Here is a 21320-nt window from a genome sequence, read left to right on the forward strand (position 1 = left end):
GCTATACATAACGGTTTTGATAATTCAGCAAAGTATTGGGTTATTTATTACTTCGTGATATCCGCAAAAAAACAAAAACTTTCATATTTACCAACTTTGCTATCGACAGAGTTGTCTTGAAACAAAGTCTTTTGAATATCGTATCCAGATAAAGGTGAAAAAGCTGCTCAGTAAATTGTGAAAGCTTTACGATAGCCACAATCGTAAGGTTTTGCAAAGATAGATCTGATTCTCAAAATGTTGCCGGCGGAATGGGAATGCACCCTTGCGGCATGCCGACTCGGCGGACTCGCTTTTGCGTTTTGCTGCATTATTCAAACGGTTGCCTTGTTTGTACGCAGTATCAGTTCGTCGAAGCACAATAGTTGGTCGTCCAGCCGGTCCAAGCAAATTTTGCTTATTCGGGAGATATTTTCTTACACATACGTGCTGACGCGCCGGTTCTGCTACGAACTCATCCCGACGCGGCCTGGATCTGGTATCCGGAAAATGACGCCCATGAGAAGTTGAACAAGTACTTACCACTCACTTAAATGATAATACCATTCGTATTTCCTGAGCATGCTTATTATTATTTTTCGACTGGGTAATTACCCAGTCGAAAATAACAACGGGCTACTCGAAAATAAATCACATCAAATTGAGCAGTACGACATTATACGGCTATGCACAATATCACATCGAAAAAAGGTAAGCCATTGTCACTGGACTCCAGCGTAAATCGATCCCCGTGATGCGTATCACTCTTTGGGGTTCGGTAGTCCAACGAAAAGCTAGAGAATGTAGCTAATGATGAACGCTAGAATTCCCGGTCCCACTGAAGCGCCGACACTGAACATTGGGGACGCCGTATTGCACAGATCAACATCACAGTAGCAGATTTCCTCGAAAGACAACGAAGAATAATTAGAAAGACTTTTCACGCACTCCATATTTCCTTCCCGAACACCGCAGCCCCTCGTAATTGCTGTGAAAAAGAGAAGCGCATAATAGTTATTCAGATTTAAATACAGCATTTACATTCAACAGGGTACTTCAAACTACTGCATGAATACAACTGTAAATTCATTAATTTCAGTCGACGACTAAAATCAATGAATGGGAAAACAAGGTGTGACTATTTTTCCGCTCCAACGTTGTTATACGCGGTTAAAACTATGTAGAAGCAGAACTGAAAACCTGTACATTCGATATCCGGATTGGGTGGTGTGGTCTTCCAACACACTGGACGACCTCCATTCAAAGTGCTGTTCCAAGAGTTTGTGTCGTTGAGTGATGGGCAGATCTCTTCGACCATTTCGTTGGCAGACAACGTTTTCTTGTAACATTTCAGGGAGAATACGCCACCTGTTGTCCATAATTAACTTAACAAATATCGTCAGGTAAAACCACGGTTTGCGTGCAAACAGACATCAAAATTGCCATTCCAATACGACAATATTAAGTACTTATTTTCTTATGAGTCCCCTTACCACGGTTAGAGTGAAAATCTTGGAATTCGCCGTTAACGTTAAAGAATTATTATTCGACACCACATACCGCAATCAATCAAAAACAATGCCGCTACCACCATCAGAAGTCGTAGGTAGAATGCAGTCATTCTCCGTTTCACGAGGATGGCTGTAGTAGTTCGTACGTAAAGAAATATTACGGAAGTGCCGACAATTATCATGTGCGTTATTACTTAGTAATTTTACCGCAGTTGTATTTCCGTGCACCAATTATTTCAGTTGATCATCCGACTGGTTGTTCATTTAACTAAATGCCGATAAGATCTTATCAGCGGCCATTTTCAGTGAGCAGTCAATGTCAATAATCAAGATAATCATTATGGAACAACATAATAACGTTGCTGCTACAATCATGTCCTGCGTTATCGTTTGGATGTTGAATCATCCTTTGGTTGCGGATTGCATTGCACTTTGTAGGAACAGGTTGCTGATGTGTAGAGGTTGCTGATGTCAAGCTGTATGTAGTAATCGCCGATAAACAGCGAAACAATGCATTGTATCTGAAATCATTGTCTTGTTCACAACTGCATGCGAACAAGCAGTAACGGTAAGTAAAGTTATTTGGACTGCCGTTGTTGTTAATTCCAAGCTTTTGTTCGGAAAAACTTGAACGGTAACGAATCGTATTGAAATCATATGCCAGAAATGACCGGAAAAGATAATCTGTCGCTACTTCCGATGGCGCAAACATAATTGACAAAGAAGAGTTAGGGAGTTGTTAGCCTAGCATCAAAATATTAGAGGATAGATAACAATTACAGTAGGTAACATCTGTGACGATCGTCCGAAGAAACTGTTCCAGATGTTCGTTTTTCTAACGTCTACTTTTTGGTCCCTGAACCGTCTGATTCTGTTGAGGCGCTGAAATGTTATTGAACCCTTCTCGAATCATGACTACCTTAATATAGGGGGAAATCAGTTGCATAAGATACAGTGATACTGCTCCAGTCATCCGTATGGACTGCCACGTTATGGCTAAACAGGGTTTTTAAAGCACTGCATTTATACCTGCACATTGATGCAGGTACATACCGTGCAAAGCGTACTCTAGTGATAATCAACAGTGCTGCAGTCACTGCAATGACAACAGAATTTGCATTTTGTTGTGCATCGCGCAGGCAGAATCCTTCAAAACGGCACATTTACCGATAAAAATGATTCAGGTAACTTATTCTTTATTTTGCAACCGAAGTTCCGCAGAGGAAGCCAATTTTTCGCAGGAAAATCGAAAGAGTGGAAGCTTCGAAAACTGTCAAAAAAGTGAGCAAAATCACGGTACCACACTGGGCGGTGCTACCTGCGTCACGCCTACGTACGCACTGGCAGTCGCTTGCATTCGTTTTTCTTTAACGTTCAGCTATCAGGTCTTCGTGAAAATGTTAATGTAACCTAAACGGAAAAGAGATTTTTCCAGGAATACTGGGCAGCCTGAAGGTAATCACTCATACGCATTTCGAGATACGCTTGCCGTGGAAATTGCAATAATTGTGCAAAATAATGTTACTACTTGTTACCAACTAAGTACAATTTGGATTTTGATTGATACCTGATCGCAAAAGTTTCGTTCAATATTAACATTTTGATAGATTTACAGTCTGCATTATTAAAATTATTAAATTGAGAAGATTTGCACGGCACATGTACCTGCATCAAGGCGCAGGTATAAATGTGGCGTTTAAAACCCCTGTTCAGCCATATGACGTAGAAACCCATACGGATGACTGGAGCAGTACAGAGGAAGTGTATCGTATGCAACTGATTTCCCCCTATATCTATTAAGATATGGCTACAGCAACAGTGCACAGTCAAGGTGGCCGTTGTTGTATAAAGTATATCGTATGTGTGTACACTGCATGTGGCAAATACCCAGAAAAGTAGATGAATATTGCATTACAACTCCGAAATAGTTTGTAATTAAAATTTCGTTGTTATGTTTTTGCCGCCTTACTTACTGCTGCAGTGCTCCAGTCTTACAGTTTCACAGCAAAATACTCATGAACTCATGGTACTCATAATACTCATAATACACGTATATACATATATAAAAATTTCCTCGTACTGTTACAGTACAGAGTGGATGATGAATGGCAAGTGTATTAGCTTGACCTTTGTAATAAAGCCGCATTTTGATTGTTTGGGCTGATTACTGAGTTCGATTCTTCAAAAAGATAGTGCTTTTAAGTAGCGCCCTGGTGTGATAAAACGTGGGGAAGGATATACAACAGTGCTGAATTATAGAAGGTTATCAGCAGAATTTCTTGCAGTTTTGATGAACTAGTATGTTCTCAATACATGCTGTTAAAAGATCTTCAGTGTGCGAGTGCTGCATTGTACAGAGTAGAATGTTGAGGCCTGCGTTATTGTTGACATTACTAACGGTACGTCTCTAAACAGTTAGTTTTTTTAACAGCGAAATTAATAACGAAATCGTAGTATCTGATCTGCGTACATTTTCTTGAAACTATTGAAATGGATCATAATTGATTATACATGGGAATTAATTTTGGGAAATTAAATAACCTGCAAAATTTTAGTTTTATAATGCTGGCTGACAAAAGTAATAATAATAACACAATGTGCAATTGTACACTGAGCACCGAATGGATGGAGCGACGCTCGTAAAAGCGATGTGAGAATAGGCTATCGGTCGCGCTCTCGTTATGGCAAGTACGAGTAATAAGTATTATTTTATGAATTCATTATATTGTATGGTACAAGACGACACCGGCGCTTTGATAAAGGGACAGTAGGCAACAGCGTATGATGAAACCGGTTAATCATAATCATACACGAGTACAAAGCCAACTATTACGTTTCGCTCCAAGGCTTGCAACTGCCTGCATTGATTGTCCTGCTAGGCTGCAGCTTGCTGTCTAGGACACAATTTCTCACACGCACATTTAAAATCGCTTTCATTTATCAGTCATTTCTAAGAAAATTGTTCTTTGAAATCAGGTGTGCACTGTTAGTATGCAGGCCGCAGTCGGAGCCTTAATCACCAAAGCCCAGTTCCAGGAAGCGGTGAGCCAGCTGAGCCATGCCTACGGTTACGCCGCTCCGTCGGACGCCCTTTACGAAAGTTTTATCAGCGCGGCCCAGAAAGCCAAAATTGCATCCAAACGGGAACTGGCTATGTTCCTGGCGAACATCCTCCACGGCAGCAACGGTTTAGCCACCACCGAAGAGTACGGTCCGCCCTACACCCCGGCGGAGCAGGATCCTGAGCATCCAGAACGGAGCTACCATGGCCGCGGATACCTAATGTTGCGGGGATTCCCGAATTACAAGACCGTTTCCACGGGACTGTATGGGGATGATCGGTTGGTGAAGAACCCCGATTTAGTCAGTGAGGAGGCGGCCGCCTGGGATACCGCGGGATGGTTTTGGGGGAATAAGGTCCATGGACAAGATGCGGTGCAGCAAGGACAGTTTGGGGCGTCTCATAAGATTGTGCATGGCGGGGACGGATGTGGGACTTCCTTGAGACAGTACGAGCGATACGAAGTATATAAGAAAATTTTGGCGGTGTTTGAACCTAACGAGGTTCCCGACAATGCTGGATGTAATTAACGAATTTGTTGCTTTTATTAACATCGCATTTTTCTAATTCGAGTTAGAATTCTGCTCGTTTAATTAGCATCCGGGCTGTATAATTATTTCCACTATGTGTTTTCAGCATCCCCCTTTCAAACCAATTTTAACAAGAACTGGAGCATTGTTTTGTACGGCTCTGCAACAAACTTTTTAAGATTGTTCAACCATTTTATTTAAAAAGAAACAGAAACGCGTTCACATAACAGCGCCGTACTGTTGATGAACATGCACCCAGCTGTTGGCTAGGGGTTCTGCCAGTCGACAGAGACCCTGTAGTAACTACAGAGGTACACTGCAGAGGTAGCTTAATGGCCTTTGCAGTCTTCACAAAAGCTCTTTCCACAGCGTATTTTGTTTTTTTTTTTGTTTCTGGAAACCGACGATAAACTTACACAACATTCTACGTCTATGCTACAAATACAGATCATACTTAAAATAAGATTCATCGGTGATGACCTTTGCGACTAATTCCCCGTTACGAGGCTGTTCAGTCTGTTGTAGGAATGAAACTCTACTAGTAGCTCTTGCCTTCTTGTTACCGGAAGTGATTGTTATGGCTACAGAATACTTTTTGTGTGTATTAGTGTAAGAATGAGTAATATATTACAGTAATTAATTTATTCTCATTCTAATGGCACATACCGTTGGCCGTAAATCATTTCCTAGTAAGCAATAAGCACCTACATCGGTTCCGATTGTGTGCACTTAAGACTTTACCCAGTTGCCGGCTGCGCGAACCCGAAAAAAAAATTGTCACTTTTAAAGTTCACCTTTTGTACTACGTTAGGGATGATTTCATTTTTAAAGAAAATTACAGATTGACTTAAGATTCTAATGACGCTAAACCCGAACTGATCAGAGTGTCAAACGGTCGGGAAATGGCCTTGGAACGTAAATACAAATTTGACCTAATCAGTGATACATGTATTGTATTTCGTTCAAAATCTGCCGTTGAAGCAGGGATACGGTAACTTGGATAAATACAGTAATTAATTAATGGTATACTCATTAATTATTAACGTATTTAAATCTAATACATACCGCAATACATACTGTAATTGTTTTTTGTCCAGCTCATGTTAAAGTTTTGCTAGTATGCCCTCATAAATTTGGCGGACAGTAATGAAGGTATTAGTCACGATATTTTGCCACAATGATTGTGGGTTTTCGATCAAGAACAAGGCAAGGCGTTCACATAATACAGCTTTGATTAGTCGGTTGAACAATTGTTTTGCATAACAAAAAACTTCAGAGTCAACCGATCTTGACCTTAGATGTATCGGTAAATGCAATGAATTAATGACAAAAAATTGTGATTGGAGATATTAGCGTACCCGGCAGGTGCGCAATCCCGATAAATCCCATCCTTCGCTACCGACGCACTTTTCACAGAGGAACACTTCATTTGGATCCATTTGCCGTTTGACTGAGAGCAGTCTCTCGTAATTCGTACCCCACGAGGCTTTCTGCCAGTACGGCTCACCCAGCCCAATTTCATTATGGTACACGCCTGAATCGGGATAGGCGTTGCGCCACACTTGCAGTCCACTGTTGAGTGCCGCTTCTTTTTCTGCGATCTCTGTTGTTGAAGTTGTCGCGTTCCATGTGGCGAATAAGATGGACAGCCATGCGGCCTGGCGCCACGCTGGACTCACTGAGGTTTCCAACGATTGCCGGTCGTAGTCTCGCAATCCCGAACCTGCCGCTCGAATAAGCGTGAAGCCGGCGTCTAAGGTGTTCTTGGAAATACCGGCGACCATGGACTGGGCGAACGGCCATGGTTGACTGAGGGTGGACACGGGAATGAGGCGTGTGCCCAGCGTCATGCGGTATCCAGATGAGTCGAAATCTTCCAAGATCCCAATTGTGCGCGACCATGCATTCCAGGCCTGTGCACACACAAATTTGTAACGAAGTCAGCTACAGATGTTTTGCACAATAACTTACGGGAAATGTGGCAGTAATTAGCAAGCTAGCACCAGCATTGTCGAATGTTGATAGAACGGAAATTGTTGCTTTAGCGCACTCTCGAACCCCTTTTCTACTTTATGAATATAATATGACATTTAATAATATGACATATTGCTTTATGACATTTAATTTAGTATAAACGCATGATTTTCATGCATTAGCGTGAAAACCGGTTTTATACGCAGCATCAGGGTGGCAAATTATGGAAGAAAAGAGTTTCAAAACGAAAAAAAAATGCGCTAGGGGTACTAGGGTAGAAGTCTCGAAGTGGGTCACGTTTTCCTGAAAACGCATATAATTTCAGCATTGTTTCTACCGTAGAGCAAACTACAGTTACAAGATTTACAATTAAAATATTTTTTGGAGTCTTTTAAAATCCATTCTAAATTTTAGGAGCATATGAACTTGCGGTCGGGCGTCAGAACAGTCTTATGTGCGGTTTATACAAAATTTGAAGGAGCTCGATCCATTATAAACCTTTGGGTGTACGTATTGCGTTTCAACTTTCTGGAATATTTTCACTGATAACTGTCTTAACGGCTGTTGCGCTCACAAATGGCTAAGGTTTTCATGCTATTTAGTATAAGCTATTTACGATCAGCAACAGAGCGCCATAAAATAAATAATGCAAAAATGTGAGTGGGAGTGCGCGAAGCGAAGATTCTTTTGCAACTGCAAATACACGATTTTTGCGGGGCAATTTAACCGGTGAATTCCCTTACTTTGAAACTAGGAAAATGTTGGGAGAATGAAGCGTTGCCGATTGGCTGCACATAAAATCCCGACTTCGCCTGCTCGTCAACCAATACATTAATTCGCAACCACTCTCCGAGACTAGTAGGTGTGTGGGCAGCCGATGACGCCGGTTCCAGCAGCAAAAAGCTGGCTCCAAATTTTGGATTATAAATCAAATAGCCACCCCAGTCCAGCGAATCCAGTGACCGGGCAATACTTCCGAAATTATACACAGCCATTTCCAATTGAGCGGCGGTTAATTCTCCCGTTCTGTTTTCATTCACGATCACGAATGAGTGCGCCCAAAATCCGTACGGCACGGCAAAGAGCTTGTAGGTGATTGATGTAACGACCCCAAATGTACCACCACCACCACCACGCATTGCCCAGAAGAGGTCTTTGTTCTGGCAGTCGTTGGCGGTTAAATGTTGGCCTTCCGCGGTTGCTACTGTTAACTCCAGCACGTTGTCTACGGCCAGTCCAAATACTGGGGACAGAATGCTGTGCCCGCCGCCGAGGGTGAACCCGCCAGCGGCACTGATATACGGGCACATTCCGCCGATAATCCAATGCGTTTGGTTGTAAACCTCTTCAATCTGGAAGAACCATTAATAACTTAACAGAACGCTCAATTGTTTCGAGGATGCGCAGGTTATACCGGGATACCCAGCTACTTTGCAAATAAATTGCAAGCGAGGCTTATTATATACAAATGGCCATTTTACGGTACATAAGATCATCAATCTACCGATTAATCGTTTATAAATTAAATTTACGGCACACGTTATGGATTGGTTGAAGTTGCCGTTCTGGTGGATTTGGCAGAAATCGAATTTACGAAAGTCTTGTTCTGCTGACATACAGAGCATAGTTTTATTAATACCGTACATAGTTACAAACTTAAGCAAATACAAACTGACCAGTTCACACCATGCGTAATCCTAGTAATTCCTCGGAATTACTCTACACTGCCTAATTACATATTTTGTCGCTTTCGCGGTTCAGGCTACCCGACCTAAACTTGCGGTTGAACAGCTGCGAACTTCGCAAACAAATTTAATTTTCTCGAGCTACAAACCTTGTCATAAACGTCTTTCCACACTTTGCCGGCAGGAACGATTACAACCGGATTACCCGACTGACCGCTGGCATAACAACCGTTTGGTGTGTAAGGCTCTTTCGTCTGGACTTCTCCTTGAAAGTTATTCATCCAGACCATCAGCGCCCCGGCTGCAGTACTCCGTCCTAAATAATCATGTCCGGTACTCTTGACGACCAGACGAATATTGTGGGAAGTGGCAAACTGTAGCGCCTTTCGGATATCGTCGACGGTATGTACATCGACGGCGTAAGCCGGGACTCGTCCCTGGGAACACTTGGCATTGGCTGACTGGGCGCCTTCCAGTGAACAACGCAGGTCGTCAAATTCTTCCCAGTTGAAGTACTGCATACTGCCGGGAATACTGCGCAGGTATCCTTCTTTGTTGTAGTTTGCCTTTACGTTGAGGCATTCGGCATTGCTAGAGCGGTCGCCATAACATGGATACGCTATAAAAAACATCCGTAAATCTAGTTAAAATATTATATCCGCCCATAGATTTGCACCACAGAGTCTGGTATACAGAAAAATTCAAGCTCAGTGTGCACACAGAGTCTGGTATACAGAAAAATTCAAGCTCAGTGTGCACACTTTAAAGCAACGTGTGCGCCGTCCGGTAGGAGAAAGTCCCGTGTTCAGTGACCCGCAATGGGAAAGCTGCGCCCGGGTCGGAAAATCTATCGGGCAGAACGGATACAGAATGTTCGCGCAATTTGATACCTTTTCCTACCTGTTGGTACTGTTTTAATGAGGTTCCCTCCCAAAGTAGAGTTAAAAGCAGTCCATTCGTTATCGGTAGGCCAACATGAATCACCGGGATAGCACCGGCACTGAGTCGATGCCTGTGCTGAAATCCAAAGTGGCAGAAACTAAAGAAAAATAGCCGATATCACCCACCTTTGGGAATAAATAATCTGCAGTTTGTTCATTGTCAAAGGATTACGGTTCGGCATGGATTTTCTTCGAAGCATGCTTCGGTACTTACGAGTAAAGCAGCAAGTGATCGTTGCACCACACGAGCCATTTTTGATGTTGTTTATAAGCAAAGTGTGCGTGCGGTCTATAGTAAAAACCGTGCCAATCAACAACCAGTAAAATCTGAATTCATTTATTTTCTTCACACTCGTTATTCGTATGCCCGGTAACTATCGGACTAGCATGGTAGCTGTTGCAGTTCTGTAACCCTAACTGATCATTCTGTAGGCAGTCGAAGAATTTTCTACCTGTCGCCGGCATTGCCTGAGGCTAGCATTGTGGTAGTTACTGAAGATGAACCTAGTACGTATGTTTTGAGTTACTGTATTCAGTGTACTGACACATGCTGGCATTGCCCTTTAATACCTCCTTAAGTGGCAGACATCTTTATCTGATTTTATTTCCTGCAAGAAAAGCTTTACCGCATTCGCCGGCTGCAAGATACCGGCATCACGATACATATTCGGCGAAATCTTGCAGAAATTTCAGCTATAGTCAGAAGCGTGTTAATTCAGTGAGTATGTTTACCAGTATCCACCTGTTTGTGTCGTAAAGTATCTATATATGCGCCTCTCATGCTGTACTACTTTACCAAGATATCTGATATTTGATAATAAGAAAAAGTACAAGGTTTATCAAACCAACATTTCAAAAATTAAACATCGCACAACATCAATAGACAGCCGAAACAGGCGGTTGAATCACAGAAAACATTTGAATCTAATATGAACATCTTAGAGAACAGACTATATGGATCTCATAATTGAATCTAATATTATTTTTTGCACTGGATTGGTGCACTTATCTACAAACGATCTGCTTGTTTGCTCTAACAGTGTATCCACCCGGTTTTCCGGGGTTAAAAGAATTAAAAAAAACTGTCAACATCTTTTTTACCATAACGATTGGGGCTGTCTGTATGTCTGTATTCTTTGTTGAAATAAAGATAGTACTGCAGTTTGTTCTTCGTTTAACTTTATTGGCATTTGTATTTTAACTTGATTAGCATTTGCACTTGTTTAGCATTACATTAAGGTGAGAACTCCGTACACACCCTTTCACTACCTTTTACTCCGTGCATAACCTTTTGCACTACCTTTCATTACGTGCACAACCTTTTTGCGCAACCTTTCATTCGGCACAATGTCTTTTTGAGTACTAGGTATGTACCTTTGGCTCCGTACACAACCATTGTGCACTACCATTTATTTTTTAAATTTTTTCACAGCGAAGTTACTTCTGGAACTGCCGTTTTTCGTCAACAGCTGTTATTGCTGCATCATCATCGGCAGTTATAAAATCGAATTCCGTGAGAAGATAATTCTAGGCGCCCATGTGCCGGTTTTCCTTTGCTGGGTTTGGACAGTGCCGTTTTTGAACGAATTTTCGACCCAAATTTGTAGGTCTCTCCTTGTATAAGTATTTTAAGTAAATATAAAAGTATGGTAGTGCAACGAGTGAAAGTACCGTGGATTGGTACCCGGTAGTGTATTGAGTGAATGGTAGTGTCAAAGGTAGTCTACCGAGAGAAAGGTGGTGCCCGAAAAGGGTTGTGCACGGAATGAAAGGTAGTGCACAAGGTTGTGTACGGAGTAAAAGGTAACGAAAGGGTGTGTACGGAGTGGTCACTTTACAATAACTACGGTATCTAACAGCGACAACGGGAATTAAATAAAAAATGACTTAAATGACACTGAACACCCTAAGTTTAGGCGCTAATGAAATGGGTACCTGCATAAATATACGCCATGTTTGGGGTTTCTCTTTTCGGAATTTATAACCATAGAAACAAAGTTCACTGGCGCAATGTGATACTTACCATTGTTTGCAAACCAGATAAGGTTGTGATCAGTGTGTATCGGTGTATTTATCATAAGTCGCGTGATAGATTCATTGCTGTGGTATAATCAAGCTGTCATACGTATCGTGACGCCGGCAATCAGCCACAAAAGAGAAATTAGATACATACAGAGTTCGCCTGTACCGGTGTTCGTGGACCATTAATTTATTACGCTGAAGGGGTCGTACTTCCAACTATCTGTAATTTTTCAGTTACACTTCCAATATGCCTGGGTCTTTCTTCACCGACAAGAATAAGCCGACAAAATGTGCTGCTTGCACTGCTAAAAAATGTCAGAGGAAACGAGCAAATCGAAAACTGTGCGACAATCCAGGAAAATGCTCGTGCGTCTGCCAGGATACCGGCGAAACCGTCGCAGCTTCCTGCATATCCGCTGCCTTGGGCATAGGTGCAGTTGCAGGTGAGCAGTGTATTTCAAGATTACAAGTGAAGATTTCTTGAACTTTTCTACTTTAATGGTAAAATGATGAAATGAAATTGTAAAATTTAACGAAATGATAAATTGTTTGGCTTAAGCAACTAAAAAATAGCTAGCTAGCTCATTTATATACTCATAAGTTAAGCACTCGCTGACTGCAATGCGCAATAACAACAGGACATAATCACAGCTACTAGTTACTGTAGCTGCATTTTTTGCTGCAGCTGGAGTCGGATTAACCGTAGTAACCGGTGGAGTGGCGGCGGTCCTAATTGGTGGCGCCCTGGTAGGGGGCGGAGCATCGTGCATAACTAATCCGATTGCCAAGGCCATGTCCGGCGAAAGGATGCGCGGTGACGACCTGTTAAAGGAGGTAGCCGTTGGAGCAACCATCGGTGTTGTGTCAGGTGGTCTTAGCACGGGTGCCTCACTTGCTGCCAAGGGAGCAAGTACGGCTGTGAAAGCCGTGGCTCAGGTGAATTTTGAACGCCGTTCAACCGGTTTTTTGTCTGGCGTCTGCTTTATAACGATTATCCTGACCTTAACTTGAGTGATGTGCTAACCTTTTCCACATTTTACATGTGTAATTGAAATTGTAAACAACCGTAGCAAAAATCGCTATTTATTGCATACTGATTATATTGCCGATCAGTTTGTCTAAAGCTGCTCATTTTTCCAGGCGTTACTTCCGATCCTACCATTCATTAAAGTTCGAACAACTTCACTGTAATCATTAAGTTTATAATTAACGTGCGCATTGCAGATTGGCGCTGCGACAACATCAGGTGCCGTGGGCGGAGCGGTCGGGGAGGTGGCTCGCGCCATTGATGGCGAAGAAGTGACTGCAAAGTCCGTCGGTAAATCTGTGCTTATTGGCACCTCATTGGGCATGGTGGGAGGAGCCGGCGCACAGTTAGCCGGTGTCGCAGCGCAGAACATTTCCAACGGAGTTGCCAAGACAGCTGTGAAAATCGGGGCACAAACTGCCACAGCCACCATGGCTGATGCCGGTCTGCAGATGGCGGAAACAGGAGAAATTGATCGCAAAAGACTGCTGACAACGGCGGCCACAGCGGCCACAATTTCGGTTACGGCAGAGACTGCGAAAAGTGTCTCTATGAAAACCGACGCATTTGCTACGCGGCGAAACGACGACCTTTTAAGCGGGAAGACTGTGGAGGGAGAACAGTTAACACCGGATGAAAAAAAGAAAATCGGGCAGATGATAAAAACCGCCCAGAATGATTTACCACCGGACATCTTAGCAAAAGAGCAGGCGCGTCTGCAGGACGATCGAAGTGCCATACGTTATTCTAAAGAACATAAGTATGGAAGCACCAATGCTCACGCGCTGGATCGCCAGCATACCGGGCAGATAGCCCTGGAAGTGGACGCCAAAACGCGGGTTATCTGTGACGTTAAGGAGGGCAGATATGTGGTTTCGGATGTTACCAAGGAGCATAATTATAGAGGTGCTCGTTCAGCTGGCCAGCGACAATACACAAATCCCAAAGTTCCGGCATCAAATAATATTGCCACCATGGGAATCAAATCGGGTAAAGATGACGACGACGAGGATAAAAACAAAAAAGACTAATCCTTTGCATTTGAGCAAAAACCTTTGCATTTGCAAATTTTGACTACTTTATCTGTCGGTTTTGGTTATTCGAATGTACGGATTTCTCGATGACTGGCTAGTAACAAATGACGACACATATTTTAAACATCTTGATAAGCAAATTAAACCTACGTCGTTAGGTTACAGCAAAGGAAATAAAAAAATCGTTAATGTGTGCGCTATTCTTGGTGTTTGCCTGATTTATGTGCTTTGTAGATCAAAATACAGAAAAGGGTCAAATGAAATAATAGTTCTTTCAGTCACGCTTGTTACAGCAAAACATTTGCCAGATTTCAATAAGTATACGTTGCGGAGTAGCATTTGTCATCCTAGGCGCGACCGTTGCAACCGATCATCTGCACCGCACACTTCCATAACGAAGTGCGCACTATATTTCCACCGCTTTCTGCTGGAGCCAGAACGTTTGCATCTCGCCACGACCTTTCAGGTGTATCACTCCGCGAGGCTCCAACTGAATCTCGGGAAAGTGCTCCCGCAGGATTTCCGCAGTAGGCAGGCTCAGCTGGATCTTGTCCGCTTCACTATTGGCGCATACACGCGAGGCAACGTTAACGGTATCTCCGAACCTATCAAACAAGGAAATACGCTTAAACATTTATTTAACATTGCCACGATAATCGTGCTACATACAGGCAGTATCGCGGCCTATTGAGTCCGACGACGCCAGCTGCACACGACCCTAAAAAAAAAATTATGTACTGCGCTTTGTCAAGATCAGAAAACAAGTTATAGCTTGAAACATTATGCAACTCACCGGAGTGAACACCGCCGCGTAAATATAACGACAACCTCCCAAGAACTGTTGACCGTCGGAACTGTTTCAGCATTTTGGACGCCATCAGACAAATCTCGTTGGCATGTCGATGTCCGTTATGAACTGGTACACCACTAGCAACCTGAGGAATTCTTAATTGGTTGCTGGCATAATTTAGGGCAGAATATTCTTTTCTTAAAGTTTGAAGTCGAAGTGTGCACTTGAAATAAGCGTACCATGTATACATCGCCGATGGTCTCCACTTTATACACATCGTAACCCGCCACAGCCGTGTCCAGTGCTCGGAAAATATGCGACAGAATCTGCAGCGTGTCCATTGGTGTGGATTTGACCAATACTTCAGCAAAACCGACAACATCGCTGAAGAAGACACTGATGCTCTCGTACTCTTCCGCCATAACATGCTCGCCTCTGCGCAGTTTATCCACAATGGGACTGTAAAAATATCTTGTTTTTTATATGCAGCAATAGTAACGATGGGTGTTACCATGTCACTGCATTATTCTGCATACCCAGGTAAGAGTTCGTGCAACAGGCGTTCGCTGCGTTCGCGTTCGTGAATCAATTGGTTGGTCTTGATCAGCACTTCGTTCTCCAGGCGCACCGAATACGCTTCTAATCGCCGCAGAATCCGGTCGACTACCGCACCGGAAAAATCGGCAGTGCGGGAGAGAATATCATCCAGCTTTCGTGTAGCTGCCTTGGCGGTTGGTCGCCGGGAAACGTCGTTGTCCTGACAGGATTGTGCTAAAGCTCGAACAGCAGCGCCCATTGGGAAATTTTCTATTCCGCTGATAGGCGGTGGAAATCCAGATATATGCTTCGAAAGGCTTCCCATTGGATCTGCAATCAAAACATGAGATTTGTTCAAGTAACCAAAAAAAACTGACCAAAAATCAACCCACAATACAATCCACTGCAAAATTATTAATATTAATAGTTTACATACCAATTTTTTCTAAGTGGTCTTCTGCGTGCTGCCAGTGCAGAATTTCCATGATGACCTTTCCAACTCGCAGCATATCCTCGACTTGTGCGTGTTCTGGCATGCTTGCATCTAATGCAGTAACTTGTGGTTTCGGAGTGTGTTCGTTAATAGTCGTTTTCGTGATCTGTTCGATTTGCTTGCGGATCGCATCACAACCGAAGCCAGATAACTTCAGCGTAAAGTGCTGGTCCAGAAGACATTTATGGGCCGACAGCGAACCATGGGATTTAATTCCGCTTGAATGCACAAAATTGATTGCCTAGAAATTTACAGTTTTGGTTATGTCATGTAGGTATGCCCAAATCAGACTACGAATATTTGCATACACTGAGCAGATTTTGGATAAAGGACGCTCGAAACAGCCAATCCAGCTCTTGCTGTGATTCAATCAAGTCTGCAATGGAGCCGCGCGCTGACCATGCGGTTACGGTGTAAATAAAGAATAGCTCTTTCATGGTGTTGCTCTGGTACAGTCCCAGGAAACGGTTCATGTTGGGATGTGAGCATTCTTTTATCTGAACAAATTTACAGCATAAATAAAAATGCTGACTTGTTTGCTGCTAGTTCTTTAAGTGCAGAGCACACCGTTAATTATTTACAGCATTTTACCTCGCGTATGAGCATTTGGAAGGGCAGATTGAATTCGTACAGGACTTTGTATGCAGCACCGCGTTCCAGTGCGGTACCATGCAGAACCTGTATCCACACTTCCAGTCCGTTCCACCTTCGCTTATATTTGTTTTTCAGGGAAACCATCTAAAATTATTAAATCGGCGGTTAGAGGAAAACTGTAGAGATATTACATTCTCAGGAATTCGCTTTGGGACTAACCATGCTGTAGTAGGCGCTGACCCCGTGCGGTAGCGACATGAAGGTAGCTGTTGAATCGGTCATGAACAAGTCATTTTCTTCCAAGACCCAAGCGCGATCATTCAAAGCCATCTTTGTTTCCTTTGACCTATTTAATCAGTTCGTGGACGCATTTGTTACTACGAAATAGGCCAGGATTCTCACTTGATGATATAGATCGTTAAAATTACGGCCACAGCGGAAACGATCACGAGCGCTCCGATTGTGCCACCAATTATCGCATTCTGGGCGCCTGCAGAAAATACTCGTACATACTACATACCAAAACGTTCTGCAAATTTTTTTTCGTGAAAACAGATTTAGGCAGCCAGATGGGCACTATTTACAATATTCGCATACTTTAACGACGGAACAATATTTATCGGATTAGAACACACGAAATCAACTGCAAAATGCCATAGTGTCGCACACGATTCATGACAATATGGTGAACTACTGCTATCCTCCGTTTTATTTTCTAACAAAGAACATAAACAATCTAAAAGCTCCGTACGGTTTTTAAAACGAAAGCTTCGCGTGTCATGCAGTGTCTTGTTACACATACGTACGCGCACATGATTGTCACTTGGATAACAGAATGACGTAAATGAACCATTCGGATGCCGTAAACGTAAATGAACCATTTGGATGCTTTGTATTATGTGAGACTTATTTCTTTTAATAATGTTCTTTTTTATTAAGGAAAAAGGCGGGATCTGGTGTCCATTGTAAGCCCTTACCGGCATTAGAGCAAGCCGGATCGTCACCCATATAACCACACACCGGCCGGTTCGACGGCGGTCCATTGCCCCAGGTTATGTTGGCCACATGCACATACTGCTGTCTCACTCCATCCCACTGCTTTACCACCTATAATCACGGGAAATTCTTCAAAACTCGTTTCTTCCGGAATACTAACGATGGGAAATTATCCATTCAACAGCCACAGTCCATTATAGTATTATACCCGTAATTCGTGGGTTGCGGCGTCAGGATAACGGAGACTAAGATTGACCAGAATATTCCCCTGCTCTCCGATTGCCACCCGCATGACCTTTGTTTCGAAGCCTTTCCCCAGGAAAAAATTGGCCAAAGCGGTTCCGTTGCGGTAATCGAAGTCCGGGTTGGTGGTATAGGTGTTATTTAACACCTGCAACAATTACACTCATTTCTCGCATGCTGCTGAAAAAGTATGGTGGTGTCATGTAGCGGATAATCGCTCGCTTGAAATGTCGCGTTTATTGTTGTGTTTTGTGCATTAATTGAATAATTCGTCTGCTTTATAGAATTTTGACTGATGTCACGTTTCTTTCTTGGAACACCGAACAATATTCAAAGATGATGGTGGCAGAAACTTAGAATTAACATAGGTTCACAAACCTGTGCTAACATCGTTATGGCGGCATAGCCGGTGCGTAAATATGGTGACTGCAAAAAGGAAACACGTGAAGAAGAAATATACACAGAAATTATTTTAGCAAGAAAACATACCGGTTCGTTATATGTGAAATTCCATTTTAATAATGACTGTCGTCTCCATTCCCGCATTACCGGATCGACAAGATCGACCTCGGTCTGATTGTCTAAGTGTTCGGCACCGAGTAGAAGCACGTTTCTGTAAGCTTCCTTTGCAATCTAAAGTACCAAAACGTTTTTGTTACAGGATTACGCTTTGTTGTGGGATATCACGTACCGCATCATTTGCATCGTTAAATCTCCACGAAAAATTGCCAATAGAGCCAAAGTGATACAAAGGTTGTACTCCAATATAGACCTGGAAAAAATTACATATGAAAGAGCCGGAATAACTAATTCTTATAAAATGCGTAACTGAAAATCGATTGCGCTTCTTACATATTCGTCACTTGTCATGTTCATTGAGTAAGCAGACAACTGAAAATAATTCAGATAGTTAATTGCATTTGTTATGAAAAACGCAATTAGTCTATTAAGTTGCGGGGCGTACCAGTGTTTTTCGAAGATAGTCGGAATGCCCGAAAAACAGCATGACTACAGCAAACAAACGCCATTATATATTTATTATGCGTAATAGTTAATAAAATTGGACTAAAACCGTTCCGTGCGTACCGCGACTCGTCTGCCTGAATTCTTCCAACAAGGACCGTAGTTGTTGATTTGTGTCGTTCTGGCCGTTCATGGCCATGGAACGGTAGACCGGCTGCATCTTCGGCTGGGCGCGCAGCGCTTTCGACATGACGTCCGAGAGGCCGCGAAATATCGGGTTTGAAGTGTTCTCCCACACCATAAACACATTGGTCCACTTATAGTCCTGCAGCAGCTGTTTGTAAGCGCTGATAATATTAGTGAAGCTGCCGGTAGCCAAGGATATCCATACAGGATTTAATTTCCGGTCCGCTATAAAGCCGTTATCAGAAGCTCTACAATTAAATTGTCGTCATAACTATAATAATTATTTGTTCAAACATTTCCATAACGTGCTCAGTAATTCAGCGTATTTATATTTAACGTTATATATTTCAGTTTTTAGTAGTATATATTCCATTTTCCAAATTATGGTATGCGTACGTGGACATTTGGAGGACGTTCCATTGCGCGGCCAGTTTACTGCTTGCACCAATTTCATTACATCCTGAAACGAGACGAAGAGGTTGAATTAGTCGTGTCATCTTTTCGTGTGTGATGAGCGATTAGGGTTTTTCTTGCTGCGATCAATTACACACAGGTTATAACGTGCAATATGAGCCTTTTTTAATCGAATTACCACAGAAACAGAATGAAATAACAGGAAATCAAAAAGCAAATCTCAGGAATGCGTTGGCTCGCACGTAGATTTAATCTGCATCGAAAAATCGCATCTGGCTTTCTTACGACTGCCTGTGTCTGAACTTTTTCCTGCGAGTTAATTTACGGTAACAAATGTGCGTTAATTGTAGTGGTTAAATAATCAAAAATTTACACCTGATGTTCTGGTATAGTAACAGAATTAGTGTACAATGGAAAATAGAGCGTTTTCGCCAAGCCAGGAAATGATTTTGTGGGTAATGACTAATAATTCAAAGGTAAAACCGACTTAAACTTTGGTCACAGAAAAACCGGTTTTTCAGAAAAAGTTTATATACTTTATCTGCACTGTAGCCAGAAATCCTTAAGACACACTTCTGTGCCGGTTTAAAAACTGATTTATGTAATGATCGCAATATTTGCGCGTATATTTACTGAAGTATGCGTGGAAAAAACGTAAAAGAAAAGTAAATAAAGCACGTTCTCTAAAAGGTTACCCCAGGCTTACCGGGATTGATGAAGACAGTCAAATCCGCCTGCTCTCGGGTTCGGTAATAAAAATTCGCCATCAGATCGTCAGCGGTATCCACCAGCTCCGGATCACAGCTGAGCAGTGACCAGTTGGAGATGAACGTATGATTGATCTGCAGCGTATCCGCATACAACGTCCTCACTTCGTCCAGCGCCATATCAATCGGTGGTCCGGTGTTGGGAAAAGATCCCGGAATGATATTCTTATAGAATCCCACGCTGCCAATGTTGACGCGCAACCGACGCTGCAGCGTCGCCGCACTTGCACACCCGTTCAGCAAAATCAATAGAATCGAAGCACACGTTATGCGTAACATTCTGTCTCAATTGACGTTAAGGAAAAAGTATAGAATGATGTTATTCTTCAGTCAGCTGTGAATTATTAAGTACCAATGCAGCCGTCCAACAGAAAGGTTTTCTTTCCTTCTCCGTAATTGATTTATAATTATAAAAATGCCGATACTGACAGCTGTGTCTTGAGAATGACACGGCGTATCCGATTACAGGAATTTGTGTGTATATGAATGTTATTGTGCGGAATCTGTAGCGGGTGTTTTTGCATGGAAGACACACACCCCAATCATCCGGATAATTGTTTGGCAGTGCTGTCATCCGGATTCCGCTGCCGGCGGCAGCGTGATATGACCTGTCACAGTGTGACGCCGGCTTTCTCGCGCCACAGCCGACGTCGTTAAGAAGTGTTGCACAATTAAGGTCAAACCCTTTTTACCAAAACTGACCACTGTGTTTTTGTTGCTCCGTGTGCGTTGACGCGCTGTTTGGTAGGATCAAATGGTCGTCATTACAGCCGACATTTGGTCAGCGCAAAAGGTTAACAAGCCGAGAAAAATAATACTGTGACGTTATTTCGCTGGATGTTTGTTAACATCATGCTGCGATATGCACACTACTGAAAACGTTGTAAGCATGGCTGGTTCATCATTGTTTTCCAGGCGCTGACGCCATAAGCAAAACATGTTACTGTGTACTTCCTAGTTCGATGACATTTTGCAAGAAAATTATGATATTTTGATCACTTGCTCAATTAACTGATATTTCCACATAAAAAAAGGGAAGGAAATGCGAGCTATTACGGTTTTTTTCCGCATATAATTATGCCTTTAATTAGATAATTGTAAAAGCAACGATTTTATATTCTGTAAACAAATGTTCGAAAATTGGATTATTTTGCAGTTTGCGATTGAATTTCAATGAATCTATGACGTCAGCTTTTCCGAACGCGATTGTTTGGTAGATTATGACCTTCGTATTCCCAGAGGTCATGGCAGGAACGCCGGATATCGTATGCAATGGCATGCACTATTCTTTTTAGTTTGTGCAACAAATTGTGAGGCGATTTCAACTGAGTGGTTATACATCCAATAATTACGGCCATTTTCTCAAGACAAACAACAAGGTCTTCCTTATTACCGAATATTACGTACGGACTGGACTGTGTGTTGCAGTCGATGCAGTTGCGGGACTTGGGTTCCGGTAAATGAGTGAATAAATACATCCACCTGCTTCTCACTGCAACTTTGGCGAGATTAATCATACTTTCCAACCGGAAATAACAGTTCGTGAACAAAAGACACATATTTGTATAGACGA

At 42.5% G+C, this 21320-nt stretch overlaps 6 protein-coding genes across 7 annotated transcripts; 2 read left to right on the forward strand and 4 right to left on the reverse strand.

Moving 5' to 3' along the window:
• Positions 1–6: 6 nt before the first annotated feature.
• LOC129589610 (uncharacterized) lies at positions 7–1725 on the reverse strand. The gene is made up of 3 exons (XM_055484425.1): positions 1540–1725; positions 1186–1347; positions 7–967 (listed from the first exon to the last, which is right to left on the reverse strand). Exons 1-3 carry the CDS (start codon positions 1670–1672, stop codon positions 774–776), a joined length of 489 nt encoding a protein of 162 aa, XP_055340400.1. The 5' UTR covers positions 1673–1725; the 3' UTR covers positions 7–773.
• Positions 1726–3726: 2001 nt separating this feature from the next.
• Positions 3727–5297, forward strand: LOC129589607 (uncharacterized). Of its 2 annotated transcripts, none has more exons than XM_055484420.1 (2): positions 3727–3889; positions 4467–5297. In XM_055484420.1, exons 1-2 carry the CDS (start codon positions 3791–3793, stop codon positions 5079–5081), a joined length of 714 nt encoding a protein of 237 aa, XP_055340395.1. In that variant the 5' UTR covers positions 3727–3790; the 3' UTR covers positions 5082–5297. The 2 variants fall into 2 exon arrangements, with proteins under 2 accessions (XP_055340395.1, XP_055340396.1); XM_055484421.1 differs by having other exon boundaries at positions 4488–5297.
• Positions 5298–6181: 884 nt separating this feature from the next.
• On the reverse strand, positions 6182–10093 carry LOC129589601 (uncharacterized). The gene is made up of 5 exons (XM_055484414.1): positions 9896–10093; positions 9641–9779; positions 8890–9359; positions 7799–8407; positions 6182–6994 (listed from the first exon to the last, which is right to left on the reverse strand). The coding sequence occupies exons 1-5, from the start codon at positions 9932–9934 to the stop codon at positions 6431–6433; spliced, it is 1821 nt and encodes a 606-aa protein (XP_055340389.1). The 5' UTR covers positions 9935–10093; the 3' UTR covers positions 6182–6430.
• Positions 10094–11853: 1760 nt separating this feature from the next.
• Positions 11854–13947, forward strand: LOC129589603 (uncharacterized). Its single transcript, XM_055484416.1, has 3 exons — positions 11854–12146; positions 12389–12639; positions 12928–13947. Exons 1-3 carry the CDS (start codon positions 11951–11953, stop codon positions 13759–13761), a joined length of 1281 nt encoding a protein of 426 aa, XP_055340391.1. The 5' UTR covers positions 11854–11950; the 3' UTR covers positions 13762–13947.
• A 126-nt stretch (positions 13948–14073) lies between these two features.
• Positions 14074–14897, reverse strand: LOC129589609 (atrial natriuretic peptide receptor 1-like). Its single transcript, XM_055484424.1, has 4 exons — positions 14794–14897; positions 14558–14699; positions 14434–14482; positions 14074–14369 (listed from the first exon to the last, which is right to left on the reverse strand). Exons 1-4 carry the CDS (start codon positions 14893–14895, stop codon positions 14171–14173), a joined length of 492 nt encoding a protein of 163 aa, XP_055340399.1. The 5' UTR covers positions 14896–14897; the 3' UTR covers positions 14074–14170.
• Positions 14898–15077: 180 nt separating this feature from the next.
• Positions 15078–20026, reverse strand: LOC129589582 (receptor-type guanylate cyclase gcy-28-like). Its single transcript, XM_055484381.1, has 16 exons — positions 19687–20026; positions 18963–19026; positions 18504–18814; positions 18382–18425; positions 18270–18308; positions 18109–18189; positions 17907–18050; positions 17796–17843; positions 17383–17565; positions 17156–17285; positions 16581–16668; positions 16398–16524; positions 16176–16322; positions 15893–16081; positions 15528–15825; positions 15078–15421 (listed from the first exon to the last, which is right to left on the reverse strand). The coding sequence occupies exons 1-16, from the start codon at positions 20024–20026 to the stop codon at positions 15078–15080; spliced, it is 2577 nt and encodes an 858-aa protein (XP_055340356.1).
• Positions 20027–21320: the final 1294 nt, after the last annotated feature.

Source organism: Paramacrobiotus metropolitanus, unplaced genomic scaffold (assembly GCF_019649055.1).
Source record: "Paramacrobiotus metropolitanus isolate TYO unplaced genomic scaffold, Prichtersi_v1.0 Parri_scaffold0000036, whole genome shotgun sequence".
Lineage (NCBI taxonomy): Eukaryota > Metazoa > Tardigrada > Eutardigrada > Parachela > Macrobiotidae > Paramacrobiotus > Paramacrobiotus metropolitanus.